The 19,369-nt window shown below is 38.4% G+C and overlaps 1 protein-coding gene across 7 annotated transcripts in view; it reads right to left on the reverse strand.

Moving 5' to 3' along the window:
- Piezo (piezo type mechanosensitive ion channel component) overlaps nt 1-19,369 on the reverse strand; it is a 168,952-nt gene that overhangs the window by 82,332 nt on the left and 67,251 nt on the right. For all 7 annotated transcript variants that reach the window (XR_011715451.1, XM_071684922.1, XM_071684921.1 and 4 more), the window contains 7 exons: nt 18,281-18,402; nt 17,650-17,753; nt 13,493-13,635; nt 11,415-11,591; nt 10,748-10,862; nt 6,942-7,132; nt 3,839-4,040 (listed from right to left, as the gene is read on the reverse strand). Coding sequence is in view for 6 of the 7 variants with exons in the window: in XM_071684922.1 (XP_071541023.1) it covers nt 3,839-4,040; nt 6,942-7,132; nt 10,748-10,862; nt 11,415-11,591; nt 13,493-13,635; nt 17,650-17,753; nt 18,281-18,402 (1,054 nt within the window). In the remaining variant the exon portion in view is untranslated. The remainder of the gene's footprint in view (nt 1-3,838; nt 4,041-6,941; nt 7,133-10,747; nt 10,863-11,414; nt 11,592-13,492; nt 13,636-17,649; nt 17,754-18,280; nt 18,403-19,369) is intronic.

Below are 19,369 nucleotides of genomic sequence, written 5' to 3' on the forward strand. Positions count from 1 at the left end.
AGCCTCCACAAGATAATGATCAGACATCCCTCCAGTTGCACCTCTCAGCACATTAACATCCAAAAGTCTCTCTTTCGCACGCCTGTCAATTAACACGTAATCCAATAACGCTCTCTGGCCATCTCTCCTACTTACATAAGTATACTTATGTATATCTCGCTTTTTAAACCAGGTATTCCCAATCATCAGTCCTTTTTCAGCACATAAATCTACAAGCTCTTCACCATTTCCATTTACAACACTGAACACCCCATGCATACCAATTATTCCCTCAACTGCCACATTACTCACCTTTGCATTCAAATCACCCATCACTATAACCCGGTCTCGTGCATCAAAACCGCTAACACACTCATTTAGCTGCTCCCAAAACACTTGCCTCTCATGATCTTTCTTCTCATGCCCAGGTGCATATGCACCAATAATCACCCACCTCTCTCCATCAACTTTCCTGGTAAATTATATGGGAGGGTATTGATTGAGAGGGTGAAGGCATGTACAGAGCATCAGATTGGGGAAGAGCAGTGCGGTTTCAGAAGTGGTAGAGGATGTGTGGATCAGGTGTTTGCTTTGAAGAATGTATGTGAGAAATACTTAGAAAAGCAAATGGATTTGTATGTAGCATTTATGGATCTGGAGAAGGCATATGATAGAGTTGATAGAGATGCTCTGTGGAAGGTATTAAGAATATATGGTGTGGGAGGCAAGTTGTTAGAAGCAGTGAAAAGTTTTTATCGAGGATGTAAGGCATGTGTACGTGTAGGAAGAGAGGAAAGTGATTGGTTCTCAGTGAATGTAGGTTTGCGGCAGGGGTGTGTGATGTCTCCATGGTTGTTTAATTTGTTTATGGATGGGGTTGTAAGGGAGGTAAATGCAAGAGTCCTGGAAAGAGGGGCAAGTATGAAGTCTGTTGGGGATGAGAGAGCTTGGGAAGTGAGTCAATTGTTGTTCGCTGATGATACAGCGCTGGTGGCTGATTCATGTGAGAAACTGCAGAAGCTGGTGACTGAGTTTGGTAAAGTGTGTGGAAGAAGAAAGTTGAGAGTAAATGTGAATAAGAGCAAGGTTATTAGGTACAGTAGGGGTGAGGGTCAAGTCAATTGGGAGGTGAGTTTGAATGGAGAAAAACTGGAGGAAGTGAAGTGTTTTAGATATCTGGGAGTGGATCTGTCAGCGGATGGAACCATGGAAGCGGAAGTGGATCATAGGGTGGGGGAGGGGGCGAAAATTTTGGGAGCCTTGAAAAATGTGTGGAAGTCGAGAACATTATCTCGGAAAGCAAAAATGGGTATGTTTGAGGGAATAGTGGTTCCAACAATGCTGTATGGTTGCGAGGCGTGGGCTATGGATAGAGATGTGCGCAGGAGGATGGATGTGCTGGAAATGAGATGTTTGAGGACAATGTGTGGTGTGAGGTGGTTTGATCGAGTAAGTAACGTAAGGGTAAGAGAGATGTGTGGAAATAAAAAGAGCGTGGTTGAGAGAGCAGAAGAGGGTGTTTTGAAATGGTTTGGGCACATGGAGAGAATGAGTGAGGAGAGATTGACCAAGAGGATATATGTGTCGGAGGTGGAGGGAACGAGGAGAAGAGGGAGACCAAATTGGAGATGGAAAGATGGAGTGAAAAAGATTTTGTGTGATCGGGGCCTGAACATGCAGGAGGGTGAAAGGAGGGCAAGAAATAGAGTGAATTGGAGTCATGTGGTATACAGGGCTTGACGTGCTGTCAGTGGATTGAAGCAAGGCATGTGAAGCGTCTGGGGTAAACCATGGAAAGCTGTGTAGGTATGTATATTTGCGTGTGTGGACGTGTGTATGTACATGTGTATGGGGGGGGGGGTTGGGCCATTTCTTTCGTCTGTTTCCTTGCGCTACCTCGCAAACGCGGGAGACAGCGACAAAGTATAAAAAAAAAAAAAAAAAAAAAAAAAAAAAAAAAAAAAAAAAACTAAACACCCACAAACGCACATACACATACATAACACACACATATACATAGACATATATACACATGTACATATTCACACCTGCTCGCATTCTTCCAGTTCATGAGACGCGCTCTTGCACCAATATTTTTGGAGGCCATAAGGTCAAAATTCAGACTAAATAGCAATAAAAATTATTTTTCACCTTTCAAGCCCAAATCTTTTTTAATAAAAATATCACACAGACTTTTGCAAAACCCATACACACCATGTTACATAAAACCAGATTTTTACACAGCAATCTACAATGCAGAAGCATTACATAGCTAGTTTACATATTTGAGTGTTACACTTCTTAAGTTTTATGAAAGAGCATAACAGTATTGTGTGTTCTTTGGCTACATGAACATAAAACGTTAAGCATCGAGAGTTTCAATGATCGTAATTTGTTCTACTCCCATCCCAATTTTTTTTTTTTTTTTTTTCAAACTATTCGTCATTTCCCGCGTTAGCGAGGTAGCGTTAAGAACAGAGAGCTGGGCCATTGAGGGAATATCCTCACCTGGCCCCCTTCTCTGTTCCTTCTTTTGGAAAATTAAAAAAAAAAAAATTGAGAGGGGAGGATTTCCAGCCCCCCGCTCCCTTCCCTTTTAGTCGCCTTCTACGACACGCAGGGAATACGTGGGAAGTATTCTTTCTCCCCTATCCCAAATAATTGTGTTTAATGCATCCCTGTGTTGCAAGGGACAAAATCCTATCCTACTTAAAATCCCATGGGGAACTCTGGCATGACCTAACAAAAGGGGTAAGCAGAATTCTGATACACAACAGAACATAAGACAACCAATCTGGCTGGGAACCAAATATCAGACTATCTGCTTTCATTAGAAGGAATACACAGAGAACTTAAAAGTAACTATCGTGTTGATTTGCGAAGTTACTCATTTTCAAAATGGCATGAGAGTAACATGTTTAAAGAAACAAAAGAATGAGTGCTATTAGACCTAACTTCCTTAAATAATGAACAATACCCACAAAAATAATTCAAGGATTAAAATACGATATGAGCTATTAAAAATGCAGAACTATACAGTACATAATTTAAATAGCATATTAAGAAGCTCCTTAGAAAATGCAAATGTTCAAATACCATGTAAAGTATAATAAATAATGGCCAATGAAAATCAATCTTTCCCCCAAGTCTTTCCCTCCCACCTACCTCCATTTCTTGTTCACCTCAAATGCAATTACATAAAACTGTCAACTCCTCAAGCTTGCTATCCACGAAATACTTTAGTATATCATACTCCTGTCCATGTATAAAAAACTACTGGCTGCATATAGTGAAAAATGAAGATTGCATACCCTGATCCACATTGTGCAATATAATACAACCATCATCTACGCATTTAATTTCAAAAGACCACAAACTTTAAGTAGCACAAAAGATTGGAAGCTGCCCGACATGATAACAAGGATGAAACTGAAGACAAGAAATATATGCCCTCTACACCTTGCCTGGAATGACCCTTTCACCATGGGGACAAATTTTGAATGAGATAGGCAAAACCCATTCTTAAATAATACAGAACTTACTGTACTCACTAATTCTACCAGATGATTGGGAAAACTTCTTTATTTACCGAATGATGTACATTTCATTCATCACACCCCAGACTTGGAAATATTTGTACTTTCTTCAGTTACCTAATTTGTCACAGCATCACGCTGTCTGATGACAGCAAAACAATGGAAGACCATACACACTGATTTTAGAGCATACCTTTCTTCCATGCAATATATCTAATTTCTACAAATCTAAAGCAAATACAAAACAGTATAAAAGATATATTTTGGCTGTTAAAGGAACAAAATTAAGTATTCACTTACATAAAACAGCTGGAACAAAATACCTGTACAAATGCTAGGTGGGATGCCAACACACATTAGGTACTGGATGGGTATCAACACAGTAATGAAAATGACAAAGGCTTTCCATACACGTGAAATGTCCTTCCGTTGTCGATTGTAGAAATAACAAAGCCATCCAGCATAGAAGAGCGAATAGAGGTCCAAACGGGTCCCAATCACTGCCACCAAGCTCATCAAGCACACCTTATGAACAATAACAAACTGGATATTCAATTTGTTCAATAATAAGCTTTCAAAATAATCATTATATATATGAAGTATGTGTGGAAGGAAAGAACATGATCTCAGGTAACAAAAATGGTATGTTTAAAGAAACAGTAGTTCCAACAATGTTATATGGTTGCAAGGCATGGGCTATAGATGGGGTTGTACAGAGGAGGGTGGATGTGTTGGAAAAGAAATGTTTGAGGACAATGTGTGGTGTAAGGTGGTTTGACCGAGCAAGTAATGAACGGGTGAGAGAGAGGTGTGGAAATAAAGAGTGTGGTTGAGAGAGCAGAAGTGTGTGTGTGTTGAAATTGTTTGGAAACAGAGAATGAGTGAGGAAAGATTGATAATGTGTGTGTCAGAGGTGGAGGGAACAAGGAGAAGCAGGAGACCAAATTCGAGATGGAAGGATGGAGTGAAAGATTTTGAGCAATCTGGGCCTCAACATACAGGAGGGTGAGAAGCGTGCAAGGAAGAGAGAGAACTAGAACAATGTGGTATACTGGGTCAACATGCTCTCAATGGACTGAACCAGGGCATGGGAAATATAATATATACATACATACACAGACATATACATGTATACACATGCACATATACTTTAAATTATGTCTATGCTTTTCTCCCCTCACTGAACTAATCTCTTGCCATTTGATTCCTTTGCAGTCCTTTATGAAAAGAATCCCATTATTTGTTATGTATCCTACGTAGCAAGACCAAATTAAAATGCTTTCATTCATACATCTTCAATTATCTTTTTTTTAATACTTGGATTGCTGTCTCCTGCATTAGTGAGGAAGCACCAGGAGCAGGTGAAGAAAGGCCACACCTGCTCACATCCAATCTCTACTTATATGTAATGCATTGAAACCACAGCTCCCTGTCCACAAACATGCCCCCACACACCCTTCCATAGTTTAAACCAAATGCTTCAAATGCCCTGGTTCACTGCACTGACAGCATGTTGACTCCAGTACACTACATCATACCAATTCATTCCATTCTGTGTGAACCTTTCACCCTCCAGTACATTCAGGCCCATATCGCTCAAAATATTTTTCACTCCAATCTTCCACCTCCAATTTGGTCTCTCATTCTCCTTGTTCCCTCCAATTCTGACTCGTATATCCTCTCTGTCAACCATTCGTCCCTCATTCTCACCATTTTTCCAAACCATTCCAGCACACCCTTTTCAGCTCTCACAACCATAATCTTATTACAATACCTCTCGCACTATTATTACTTAATCAAAACACCTCACACTACACACAGTCCTCAAACATTTCATTTCCAACAGATCCACCTTCCTCCACATAACCTTATCTACAGTCCATGCTTTGCATTTATATAATATTGTTGGGACTACTATACCTTCAAACATACCCATTTTGGGCCTCCCAAAGAACACTATCTTTCCACACATTCTTCACTATTATCAAAACTTTCAATCCCTCCCCCACCCTACGATTCACTTCTGCTTCCATGGTTCCATTTATTGCCATGTCCACTACAAGGTATCTAAAACACTTCACTTTCCATTTTTTCTCTCTTTCAGTTCATCCCAACTAACCTGTCTCTCCATTCTTTTACACCTAATAAACTTGCATTTATTCACATTTACACTCAACTTGCTGTTTTCACACACTCTTCCAGACTCAGTCACTAACTTCTGCAGTAAATATGGATGACTTACACAGCTTATTTGGGAATAGAAGAGCTTAACAGTAAAGAACTAAGGTATACGGATATGTGGAGTAAATAAATCATTTCTTCTGCAAAAGGTGGCAGAAGAAATAACTTGCACCACATATTCTTGCACTTTTGTTCTTTATTCGTTACCCTAGACCTAATTAAACAAAGTCATTCATTTTTACTGCTCTTATCTGTGGCCTATTTGGTTTTCATTAGACTAAGGTTTCACAATCATAAATCAATTATGAGGAGCATACAGTCATGCACATGACACTTGGAAAAAAAAAAAATCACAGCAGTAAACTAGGGTTTTCAGAATCGTTTCTGCGACTCCACAATCCTCCAACATTTTACTACCATGAAGAATTCACTATCCCAAAGAAATCATTATTTCTTGTCCCTCACTACTTTTTAAGGCTTTACATCTTGCTTGTCTCACTATCTGCACCCATAATTCTATTGAGCATGATTTCATTACTAATCCATGAACTTGCAAGCATGGAAATCAGTCACACTGGGTGGAGGAGGACTGACTTATGATCAGTTACCCAGAGTGAAGTTATAGCAATCATGTCATCATTGTAAAACCACAGCATAAAACAACTAGCAGGTTTCCTCGAGTCTCTGCTTCATTTCACTCATAATATCCAACAGATAATAATAGGAGCATTAAGGCCTAAAGTATAAAGAGACTTTCTGATACTCTTGTACAAAAGACTTCCTGGTGCGAATTCCATAAAGGACATGATAGAGCAGACTCATGCTGATGAACTTTACCCTGAAGTGATTTTGTCATCTAATAAGAAAGCAAAGAAAAATTAATTTACCATGTTGCTCATGAGGAAGAAACATGTAGCAAAGTATCCGGGATAATTTTCTGGTCAACACATGCATTCATCCATCTGACTTGCCGCCTAAAAAAGCAGGCCAACTTTATGGCAAAGGAAGACACAAAAGTTGGTCTACATTCATAGCATCCATCAAGATAAAAGTATGATGTTAACAATAAGTTTATCTTACACAGTATGAACTAAAAATCAATGTCCTTTATGAACACGTTAAGATATTCAGTTTCAGTATACAATATCACCCATTAAGATATGCATTACGAAGAGATTTGGAGCCCCATAAATATTCACAAATATTAGCAACTAATATGGGTCTAAAACCTAAATTAACCCTCACCTCTACACCAAACTTGTAGAAACCATAATTAAGAAGAAACCTGGTGCACTCTGGGATACCATCATCAGCTACTGCTCGTGTGATATTAGGGAAGAGGACACCTGGTGGTGGTGGCGGAAGTCCTGTCAGTTTACGCTGATATTGCTGTCTGATGACCACCACTGCTTGCACTGTGATCACTACAATTATCCCTGTGCAGTAAGACATCACTAGTGTAGTATCAATACTTGCATAGACAACATAAAAGGAATAATGTGACAATTTTTCCTAACAAATAACATGAACCTGTATGTGATGGGAACACGAACTGGCACCATTTCAGTTAATGCAACTTTTCGAAATGTGAAAGACATTTTCCTCAACATAAAGAGAAGCACACACACCTTTTTCTTAATGATGATAACTCCTCACTGCTTCTAAGAAACATGTGTAAAATGAGGAAGCAGAGACTAAGTGTGAAATTAATGCAGAGTAAATGTGAATAAAAATGAGGTTATGAAGTTAAGAATCAAAGAGACAGGTTAGGTGGGTTTTGAGTTAGTTCAGGGAGCTGTGGCTTTCAGACACCTGGGAGTGGTCATGGCAGCAAATGGAGCTATGAAAGCAGAGGAGAGTCACAGGGCAGGTGAGGGGGGTAAAGGTTCTGGGAGCACTGATAAATGCTTTTAAGGATATGCCTGAAGACAACATGTGGTATGGAGAGGGTGGACTGAGAAAGAAATGGTAGAGTAAGAGACGTGTGGTAATATGAAGACTATGGTTGAGAAAGCTTAAAGAGTGTGCAAAAATGTCTGGACATATGAAGATACTGAGGGAAGAAAGGTTGACAGAGGATCTGTGTATCAGAAGTGGAGGGAACAAGAAGGGGGAACCAAACTGGAAATGTAAGGATGGCATGAAAAAGGTTTTGAGAGTTCACACCCTGAACATGCAGGAGGTTGCAATGTGTACACAGGATACACTGAATTGGAATAATGTGGTGTACAGGGGTCAACGTGCTGTCAATGGGCATGAGAAGCACCTGGGTAAACCATCTTAAGGTCTGTGGGGCCTGGATAGGAAGATGTGGTTTCAGTGCATTACACATGACAACTAGAGAATGGATGTGAGCAGGTGCAGTCTCTCTTAATCTCTTAACCCAATTTATGACATCACATTCCAAGACTTTTTCCTCTCAATCTGTTATTGTAAATATCCTGTACATAAAAGCTACCTAATAACTCTCAAGTTATATGCAACTCGCTGGGTTAGCACAGTGGCACTAATCTATCTAACATCTCTAGCATTTTTGAGATTAAATAATAACGGTACAAAGGCTCTCACTGGATACTTCACTTTTTGATATCTAATAATTCTCAGCAAACAACTCAGAGGTTACAGAGAAATTGTTATTGGTATTTCTGGATTATGGAGATATTACTCAACTTTCTCAAAAAACGTATGTCCTTTTAAAACCATCTATCTCTCTGTAGCCTGTTCCATTTGAAAACTCCCTTGAAGGAGTGGCCATGATTAAGAGTCTCCATAACTGTAAACTCCACTGCCACCTTAAAACTAAACCAAATGAATTATAACCACGCATATATGGATGTCCTGCCACAATAAATTGTTTATACAGGACAATATGTGATCATCCCTGCATCTGTTCGTATGCAAGCCCATTAACACATTCTTGATATCACTAACTCAAGAACGATAAATTATTGAAACTTCATACTTACACTGCCAGGTCTTCCTGCCGAGGTGACGAGCTGATTAGATCTGAGGGCATGTAGCTGCATGAATTTCCATATCAAAAAGGAAAACTATATTTGTAAGAGCATTCAGGACAGCTGAATACTGGGATGCTTAAAATTACAACCAGAGTGTTAGGCAACGGAAAGAAAAAAAGACAGCATAAAAGTTCTGCAAAGCAACGAGTTCATTTTTCTTGTACTTAGTTTGTGTTATTTTTCTCATACCTACTTTGTGTTGGGACATTAAACAATAGGAGCCTCTTGTTCCTCACGTAAAACTTTGATTGCTAAAACCACTTTCAAACGTATCTCCCTGGGATATCTACCAAACTGATCTTGTTCAACTATAAAGTTTAGCACTGGGAAAATGTGTAGTGTTTTGTGTGTGTAAATAACCCTGTATGTTACTCCTGAAAAGAATTAGTCAAGTTGCAGCTCAAGCAATATTAGCAGGAATAGTTCCCAAGGAATGCTGAAAGTGTAAGAGTGAGGTGCTGTAATGGATTAATGCATACAAAATGGAGTAATCAGGAGGCACACAGGATACATATGCAATCATTCTAGAAAAATGCTGGCAAGACAATACATCCTTCTCGAAAATGCAGTTCTACGACAATAAACCCTCATAATAAACAATAGTCTGAAAAGTTTAGATGTCCACTGCATACACAGAATAATGATGTTCACATACATCCCTATAAGCTACTTGATCTTAAAGGGGCTTGAACACTTGTATGTCTGGAGCTTTACCATTAAGAAAGCCATCCTCATATCCAATAATTCAAAAAATGTAATGTTATTCTCCTTCACTGGTTCCCTGGCATTTTTCTATGAACTCTGGGCATTCTACATGAATATTTCTGGACTGGATTCGCAATACCATTAAAAAATTCCCTCTATAGTAACCTTACACAAGTTAGGAATGAATCCTCAAGCCATCAGCTTTTAGCCGAGCTCTTGTGAACAGTACTAGCATGGTTGTGGCAAAAGTGAGAGGAAGGTAGCCTCGCCATGCGAAGTAAAAATATGTTCTGGGAGATCCATCAAAATGTGTCATAAGACTGAGTGATTAAATAAATACTGAATTGACCCTGAAAGAAAGAAACTTCAAAGAAAATTCTTGTTTTTGCCTGGAATCTGTCCATTAGCAAAGCAAGTAATATAGCAATGAATAATCTGCAAATAAAGTGCCATCCTGTGCTAGTTTAGCCTCTAATTGCTGGATTTCGCTCTGAGAATGAGTATATATATATATATATATATAATCATAAAAACGGGTCTTTGAACCAATGTAGAACTGTAAGGTGGAGTGATGAAAACACTTACAGCGACAGTAAACAGGTCTTGGAAAGTGTCAGGAAAATCACCAGGAATCCGGTAACAGAGAAGTACACTCCTTTAGGTCTGAAATGTCAAAGAGGGAAGTTTAGTGGACACCACAGTGTGGCCACAGTAAAGACAGCATCACCAGAAGCACATATAATCAAGTCCCTTCAAAACTGAGCATCTTTTAGAACCGTATGTGAACATCAGAATTGTGTGTGTGTGTGTAATGAAAAACTTCTGCATCTCACCGACAAATTATAACATCCCCTGCATAATACACAAAAACAATACATTTCTGGGTAACCACAAACACATTCAACCAATCAACTTTCATGTCAAGCAATTTGTGATTTATATGTATATGAGCAATCATGTAATCAAGATACGATAAGTTAATTGAATAAATTTTATGTGCCAATGAATGAAAAATCTGGAAGCCACAAGAAAAAATTGCTCATCCACAGATAAAAGCAACAAATGGTGAAGAGAGAGTAAGCAACCTGAAAATCTCAAGCCCTTGAACATAGGATATTTCAAGAATTAGCCATGAAATACTAGTAAAATTATCTAACTTCCAAATGCTATTTCAACTCCCTGGTATAATGCTCTGCCGATACCCACGTAATGAGTGATAATTTTCAGGTGTACTCAAGGCATCAGCTCCAAAAGTACATTTATTTTGTTAGTTTTACTAAACATCTGTGGTACATAAACTCAGTAACTATAAGTAAGATTTTAACTTACCTATGTAACCCTTAAGATATTTTGGGAGGTTGGGAGCCTTGCTGAGGCCAAGCCAGGCAGCATTGTTGGCTGTACCATTCAGTGGATAAGGTGTCCATGTCAGGTTATCGTACAGCTGACATATTAGATTAAGGCATGAAAATTAGATTCAGTGAAATGCAGCCCTCAACAAACAATATTACGTGACTAGTTTTTGCAGCTTCTGGACATGTCATAATGCTCAATAACCAAATGCATAAGAAATTACCATCAACAAAATTCTTTCATCACAGAATTACTTGCTTATACTGAATAAGAATTAGGACAAATGGCAAGAACTGGTAAAGATGTTATGAACTTTGGCTAACTTCTGGACAGACAAGAAATACGAATATTCAATAAGAGTGAAACACAAAAGTTTATCAATGTTAGGGGAACAAAGAATGCTGGGGAAGTGCACTGCCCTTACCATTAACACATCAGATTTAAAGACTACCAAAGGATATATATGGCACTAACATTCAGCACGAGTTTCATTAACTGGACACTAGGTTGCTCAAAGCACTGGGCTAGCGAGCACCTTTTTGCCTTAGGGGATACCTTGGGGAAACAAACTATATCCTGATGTCTTCAGTCTATGCACAACTGCTAAATCATTACCAAGGTACAAACACAAATTACAACTTACCGAACAATTAGCAGCCCATCCCTCTGGGTCTATGTAATCAATCTGGTAAATCATCCTGACAATGAGGAGAAGGGAAGACAAGACAACACAGGTGCGACATATGGCAGTCTGGATCCTTTCTGGGCAAGGTACTGCAACCGTGGCCAGCATAGCAAATGCCCAGTGGAGGGCACATACCTGTAGATGTATTGTTATTAACTAATCAGAATCTTTTTTTTATAATTGTTTGTGGTTTCCCATTATACTGAGGTAGTGCCAGGAGCACTTGAAGAATGACTTCATTTGCTAGCATCTACTCTTTTTGTCATGTATAATGCACTGAAAACATAACACCTATCCACAACTCAACCCTACAATCCCTTCCATGGCCTACCCTCGCTGCTTCATATGGTCTGGTTTAGCCCACTGACAGTATGTTGCCACCTGTCTACTATATCTTACTTGCAAGCTGCACTCTTCTTGTTCAGGCCCTAAACACACAAAAGTCCTTTCACTTCATCCTTCTATCTCCTCTTCAGTTCCACCTTTTACCTTGATCCCTCTACACAAGACATGTAAGCACATTAAAGACACTGAAATGTTACGATCTTTGTTTCACTGAGGAGACAATAAATGCTTGTGACTGCTGGGAAGTCAATGATTGTTTTGGGTTCTGTTTTGCATGTTTTTATGCAGCCCTCTTACATCTGTTTTTGAGAGGGTGGATGACCAGGGAGGTGAGGCATAGTTTAAGGTGGAGCAAATAAATTGTATATAAAAGATACTTTGGAATTCTATATCTTCTCCAAATAAGGTACAAAGTATTCTGATAGCAATAATTCTACTTGCAGCCTTTGCGTTGTCATATATGGAATGGGAAGTAAATATCTTCAACTCTTTTGCTTTCAAGATTGTAAGGGGTTGTGTCATGATATTCTGACACCTAAAACTGGTAGCTACTACTTTTCATGTGGAAATCATATTAAAACTGTAGGTTAGTTTCTCTGTAACCCTTGGCAACTTTCCTCTTAAGCTGGACAAGGATACTTTACTTTCATCGATGGTTACCAAAGGAAAGATTTAATTGTGTGGTATTGATGGATCTCCAATAATAAGACATGAGCCCTCACATTAAACCACAAAAGCTCCATGGAGTCAAGAGACAGACTGGCCTCAGTTCCATATGAAGATAGCTCCCAGACCAGGTGATGCACGACCCTGGAAGGCCTACAGTCAGACACGTAACATTTTCCATATGTTAGTTGCTTTCGTTATGGGTCATGCATAACCAACTTCCATTAAGCTGACAAACCCAGTAATTCTAATCTTCCTTTTACACCTTGTCTATGCTTAAGACAAATAATCTTTCAAATTCCCACAATTATGTCATCCATACAATTCAAACTAACTCTTCCATCTTAACATTTCTTGACAAATACCTCAGTATCAATTCTAACCATCTCACTTTTTCCATTTTACATCTAATCAATAATGTCCTTGACATGAATAGCCTGAGTTTTCACACACTGCCACACCTTTCATCCAATCCTTTCTTTTGTCGTCTACCTTACTACTGTCCCTTTTCTTCTCTCTCCTTCCTGTTTTAGTAGTATTCACATCATTCACAATCCTCACTAAATGGTTTCCAACATTCTCTCAACATTCTTTTATTCATGATCCTTACTCTATGTACTATAAATGTTTTGAACACCACTGCCTTCATACAAATATCATAACTATATACATTCAATTTTTTACTCTACCTTAATTCAATGTATATATCCAATTCTTTGGCATACTACCCTCATTTCAAGCCTTCACATTATCACAAAGAATTCTGCATCACTTCAGTTTTATCAAGTTCTAGGATATTTTGCGAGCAGCAATATCCTCAATATTACAATGTTTTCAGACTACAAAAACTATCCTATTTTCAATGTCACAATCTACTCACAAATTTTGCTAGGTTTTCTTGATTAAAGTACACTTAAATGTTACAGGATATTGCAGCCATAAGTATCAAATTAATCCTAAAACCAAAAGTCAGTTAAATCATACTTATCAATCTAAACAAAATCATTCTCTTCTTGTGTACTAACATCATAGCAGGCAAGCATCATGACAGACGCCAAGACGATCTTCATCAAGTGTAGCTCCAAGAAACGCCAACCCAATTCCACAGCAGCCACCATGGTGCTTTGTATCCATGCCAGTACCTTCTGTCCATAAAATTCCATCACAGCTGATGGAATGTATGCAAAATTTAATTAACTTCAAGAATCACTAAATGCTTACGATTCAAAAATATTTTAGGTCAAGGGTTTAATCAGATACAGCAAAATATTACACACAATTTACAAGTAATATTTCTGTATTTCTAAATGGCAAAAAGGCTGCAGAAGAACCCTCTACAGCCAATCAGTCCAGTATCTGGAAACCAAACTTCCCATAGAGAGTAACTACACCATTGTAGGATTTTATAGTTTCAAAAAAGCTCTACTGATGAAAAGCCATCACAAATAAATCTACCTACCACTCATAGTAACACTGCAGTTTATTAATCCTCTTACCAAATTGTACAATCTAGATCAGTTCTCTACTTGAAAAGTAAAAAAAGACAAAAAACAGAGCTGTTAAATGTCTTTGCACCCCAGTTAGCATTGAAGTAAAGATACCTTTCTAAGAGTAAAGTCACCTCCTATGACTGAAAAAGCTGCAGAGAAACTTGCTCATATCAAGTAACAAACTATCCTACACAATGTGGAGGAAGCCAGTAATCAAACATGCTTAACCAACATAAATGGAACAAAGTAAAAGCACTAGGACGATAATGAGACAATGCTCAACAGACCACATCTATCAAACAGCCAGTATGATCCACATAAGGTATAAAGACCCTCTTGGCAGAATAAAAATTTTTGCATGATGTAGGAAAGCAACACACTTCCTGAACAATAAAGTTCAATCTATGCATCAATAATAATTGACTCCAGTACATACTACCTCCAAAAATGCTCACACAATTCCTCAATGTGCCAAAGTGGAACAAATATCACTGTGCTGATAATGCTTTTTACTTAAGCTTGAACACGAAATTAATATGTCAAGCAAGACTATCATCTCCCTTCACATCAATTACACAAAAAAATGCTTCCACAGCATTTGCTCCTGAGCATCTTAAATACTTCTAGGCATCTATCTATATATTTGATGCCTATTCCCATTGGGCACTCCCTCAAAGGGTGTGGCCAAGGGAAAAGGGTCTCCATAATGCTGCTTCTTATCCTTTAGTGCCTCACCCTTAACAGGCCACTTGCATAGGTCAACTCTAGTGCAGTGTTTTCAGAGGCTCCTACCTAATGCTCCTGCAACCTACTACTACCTAATGTGCCTAACTAATATTCCTGCCTTATGCTCCAACCTACTACTTCTACCTAATGCTCCTACCTACTGCTTCTACCTAAAGTTCCTAACCACTACAATCAATTACTCATATCATTTCGCCATAAGACAGGGCTAGAGCAAAGCACTCACCAGAGGAAAATCTAGAATGGCAAAGAATGAGTCGTGCAAGTTAAGTGTTGTCAAGTGTTATGTGTAACGAGAAATTTTGTTTTTGCACAAAATGCCAGCAATCCATGTATAGGTAGGGCATAAAGAAAAGACTGGTACCTGGGTAAAACGAGTCCAACTTGACATCTGAAGTGCTGGCTCACTATGCAGCCATCACTAACCCTCCCAGTACTCGAGCAGGTAGTACCAGAAAAATACCTCCGAAGTTGGTGGCTGCCTACCAACTACTACCTACCTACTATGTACGACACTTTAAATGTGGATTCGAATGAATGCATCCCTATCCCTTGTCAATTATCACTGCATCTATCACTTTTCTGCATTCTACTTCTTATCTTGGTACCTGTGATAATTTACTATCAATCTTAAGTAACCTACCATTTGCTAAAAATCCTTCATGACCATACCAAACTAAACTATTCTATTCTATGTACCTTTCCAATTATTTCTTCAATGCACATATAATCATCCTTATTCTTCACTATCAATTTTCCTAATTTTAACTATATCCTGCAAGTTACCCATCTGTTATTATTTTCTGCCTATCCTGAACTACACAAACTTGGGTTTCACATCCTCACATTATGAGCTGGGAAAAGTACACCATCATGCAAATGTTTTCTTCACATCTATGTATCTATATTTCTCGTGCCTGTTCCCTTTGGGAGCTTCCATAAGGGGGAGGACACCATAACAGTCTCTCCATAACTGTTGAATTCCAGTGCCAATTCTTTAGTGCCTTGCCACTGGCAGAGGGCATCTTCGCACACTGTTTTCAGAGGCTTGTACCTGAGGATCCTTCCAACTACTTCTACCTAATGTCTATCTAATGTTCCAACCTACCACTTCTACCTAATGCTCTAACCTACAATTTTCACCTGGTAGGTAGTAGTTGCTAGGCAGCCAACAACCAGGAGGGTATATCACCAGTACTACCCACCTGGGTATTGGGAGTGTTAGTGATGGCTGTCTAGTAAGCCAGCACTTTAGTGGTTGTCATACTGTACCCCTCTGGCCCAGGCAGCTGTCTTTTCTTTCTGCCTTATCCATGCATGGACTTTTGGCATTCTGTCAAACATACAATCTCTCATCACACATAAGCTCATTCTTCATGGCTCTAGACTTTCCTTCAGTGAGCAATATGCATTAGCCCTGGCGTTTAGTAAAATAGTAGGAGCATTAGGTAGAACATCATGTAGAAATAGTAGGTAGGTAGGTAGGAAGATTAGGTATAAGTCAGGTAAGTAGGAAGATTAGGTAGAAGTCACAGGTAGGAATACTAGGTAGAAGTAGTCAGTACGAACATTTAGCAGAAGCCTATACGAACGCTACACAAGAGTTGCTCTCTGCTAGTAGCATGTTGAGGATGAGGCACTAAAGGATAAAAAGCAGCACTGGAGTTCACTAGTTATGGAGACTACCATGGCCACCCCTCGGGGAGATCCAGATAGGAATAGGTGTCAAAGATATATAAAGAGACTTACTTTTACCTAATATTTCAACCTATTGCTAGTGTCTAACATTTCTACCAACTACTTTTATCTGCTGCTACCATTCTGCCAAAGACCTGGGCTAGCAAATAGCTCACTACAAGAAAAACTAGAGTTATGAAGAATGAGTTATGAGTTAAGTGAAGTCTTGTAAAGTGTTATGTGTGACAAGGAGAGATTATACATTTGTGGACAATGCCAGCAGTCAACAACCAGGTGAGGCAGAAAGATAAGACAGCAAACAGGGTCAAAGAAGTGCAACCTGACAACCACTGAAGAGCTGGCTCACTATGCAGCTGTCACTAACCCTTCCAATACCCAGGTAGGTACCTCCCTTTGGTTGATGGCTGCGTATTAACAACGATGTCTCCCACATACTTCAAAAGTATTTTTCACTTACAAGAGCTTTCACTGCATCTTAACTTTTCTTCCTTGCATTATTTCTTTCAACTTCAGATTTCCTGCTATCATCGTTGCTGAACTTACTCTCAAATACCTAAACTCTCCTACAAGTTCCAATTCTTCACTATACAAAGTGATGTTACACTTAGCTCCTTCCCTTTCAAAAACTAGCATCACATTCTTTTTCTTTCCTTTTCAGCATCCTCCAGTTATAGACATATATATCCAGTTCTCCATCTGATTTAGCTAAAAGTGTTGCAACAACTGCATGCAACAACTGTAGCAGCTTCCATTCTTTGCTCCAAGATTGAGTATTACACCATAGTCATATACAAAAGTGCCTCAAAATCAAAATTAATTCGTCATGCCTGGAATATCCGACACAAATTCTAACACATAAATATTAGCCTAGTCATTAGTCGAAATCATAACTTATCAAACCAATCATAATACTTCTCTTTTCCTCATATCTATAATTGGCCTGGTAAAACACAAAAACAGTTAAAGGTACAATGGTATAAGTAAAAAATCTCATACTTTTCACATGTACTACTAAAAGAATGTAAATGGACACCAACAAATCACATGGCAGTACTCAAATCTAAATTCCTAAATGACTTCTATCAAAATTCACTTTACTGGCTAATGAGCCCAAAATATCCCAAAATATTGAACTTCACAGTTCTGAGAATGATGCATAAATCAAGAAAACTTTAATTGTGTAATCATAAAATTTTCTGCATTCAAGATTTCTAAGATTAAGATTGCAAGATGACAAAAGGATAACTTACCTTTGACATCATCCAGAGTACAGGACTCTAGTAGATTTGGTTTGTTTGAGGTGGGTATCTTTGTTTCCTTCTTCACAGTCTCCTTAATCACAGGCTGATCAGGTCTATAAAATCCAAAAAAGTTAAATAACAGTTTATTTGGATATATCTGGGGTAAAAATTACTCTCTACTAGTGAGGCATTATGCCAGTCCAAGCCAACTACAGATTGCATCTTCTGTACTCATTAAGGTTGCAAAGCACTACTGTTACTCTTCAAACTATTCTCATACATACATGACAATTTTTCAACATCAGACACTAAAGTCTGGTTCTACAGCCAAGAACAATGTCTGGTCACTGAAAAACTTGTGCTAGCTTCTTCATATGGAAATTAAGTTAAAAAAGAACAGTCACATATTGTACAGTTTAATGCTTATGATCCAGTCACTGTAGGTGGGAAATATATAAACTCTTATTTTCCCTGTTCACTGCAGTAAGGATATGCATGTTAATAATGCATGAATAAAAAATTACAAATTATTCATCAAGGTTTAACACCAGCAGGTTCAGCAGAAAAAAAAAATAAGTTTCAAAATAAAAGTATTCTTCAACCTCCATAAAAATCCATGGTCATTAATGGCAAATCTTACATTTTCTCTATATCCGAGAGCTCAAGGAAGTCCTTGTGAAAGTAGTGGACTTGGATGATTGTAACAATCACAAAGAAGGTGGGTGTCATGAGCTTCACAAAGAGTCGGCCAGTGTCATAAACCTGAGAAAGAACCATTAAAATGTTACAAAAAAAATACCAGTACCAATATCTCAATCAGCATTCCATATGTTTCTTGTAATAAAGTACCCGCTTTTAATCGTGAACATTCCCACTTGTTCAGTTTATGTCCATACTAACTTAGTTTGCCATCTTTTAGCAGCAATTCCTTTTCCAATACCATCCTTCCTTCAAAATTCAAGATTTCATCGTATCAAATGATCAAACTTATTATCCATTTCTTAAAGTAAATTCTAAATGTGTGTAATGCGAGACATTCTATTACAAAAGATCTACATTTACAATACAACAGAATGGACTAAGGGGTGGCATTATCATTGCTGCATCAAAATTCAGTGTCTTCAATCAAATAATAGTCATAATACAAACTATTACATGTTAGTATAAAAATCTTTCAATAACTTGCATTATCTGATCATATTTTAGTTATGAAGGAAATTAATAGTGAAATCATCAATTCAGTACTTACATGTCCACATGTACAACTTTTTACACACATTTTTACCATGATAAGCTGGACACTCACTCTACTGAGAAGGGAAGTTGAGTGCTTAAAGTTCCTGGGGGTATACATGGCAGTGGATGGAATCCTGGGTGCCAAAGTGAGTTGGACAATGGAAGAGGGGATTAAGGATGAGTGTGTTTAAAGAGATTGAGGATGGAGTGATCATCGGCCATAAGACAAAGATAGTTACATTATGATACAGCAGTCCTGATAGTAATGGATGCAAATCAAAGGCCATGAAATGGCCATGTGTCATCTGTGAAGATGACACATGGTTTATATAAGGCAGGTGTATTGCATTAAAAAAGACCCTAAGCATCATTTCAAGCCATGTAGATCCTTAATGCTACTAACTTGACCGATTGCATCATATAGCAAAGACTTTAGTCTATGTCGTCGTCTTGTTTTTCTGAACCCCACTTCACTTTGAGCAGAAAATGAGGA

Source organism: Panulirus ornatus, chromosome 39, assembly GCF_036320965.1.
Source record: "Panulirus ornatus isolate Po-2019 chromosome 39, ASM3632096v1, whole genome shotgun sequence".
NCBI classification, from domain to species: Eukaryota; Metazoa; Arthropoda; class Malacostraca; order Decapoda; family Palinuridae; genus Panulirus; species Panulirus ornatus.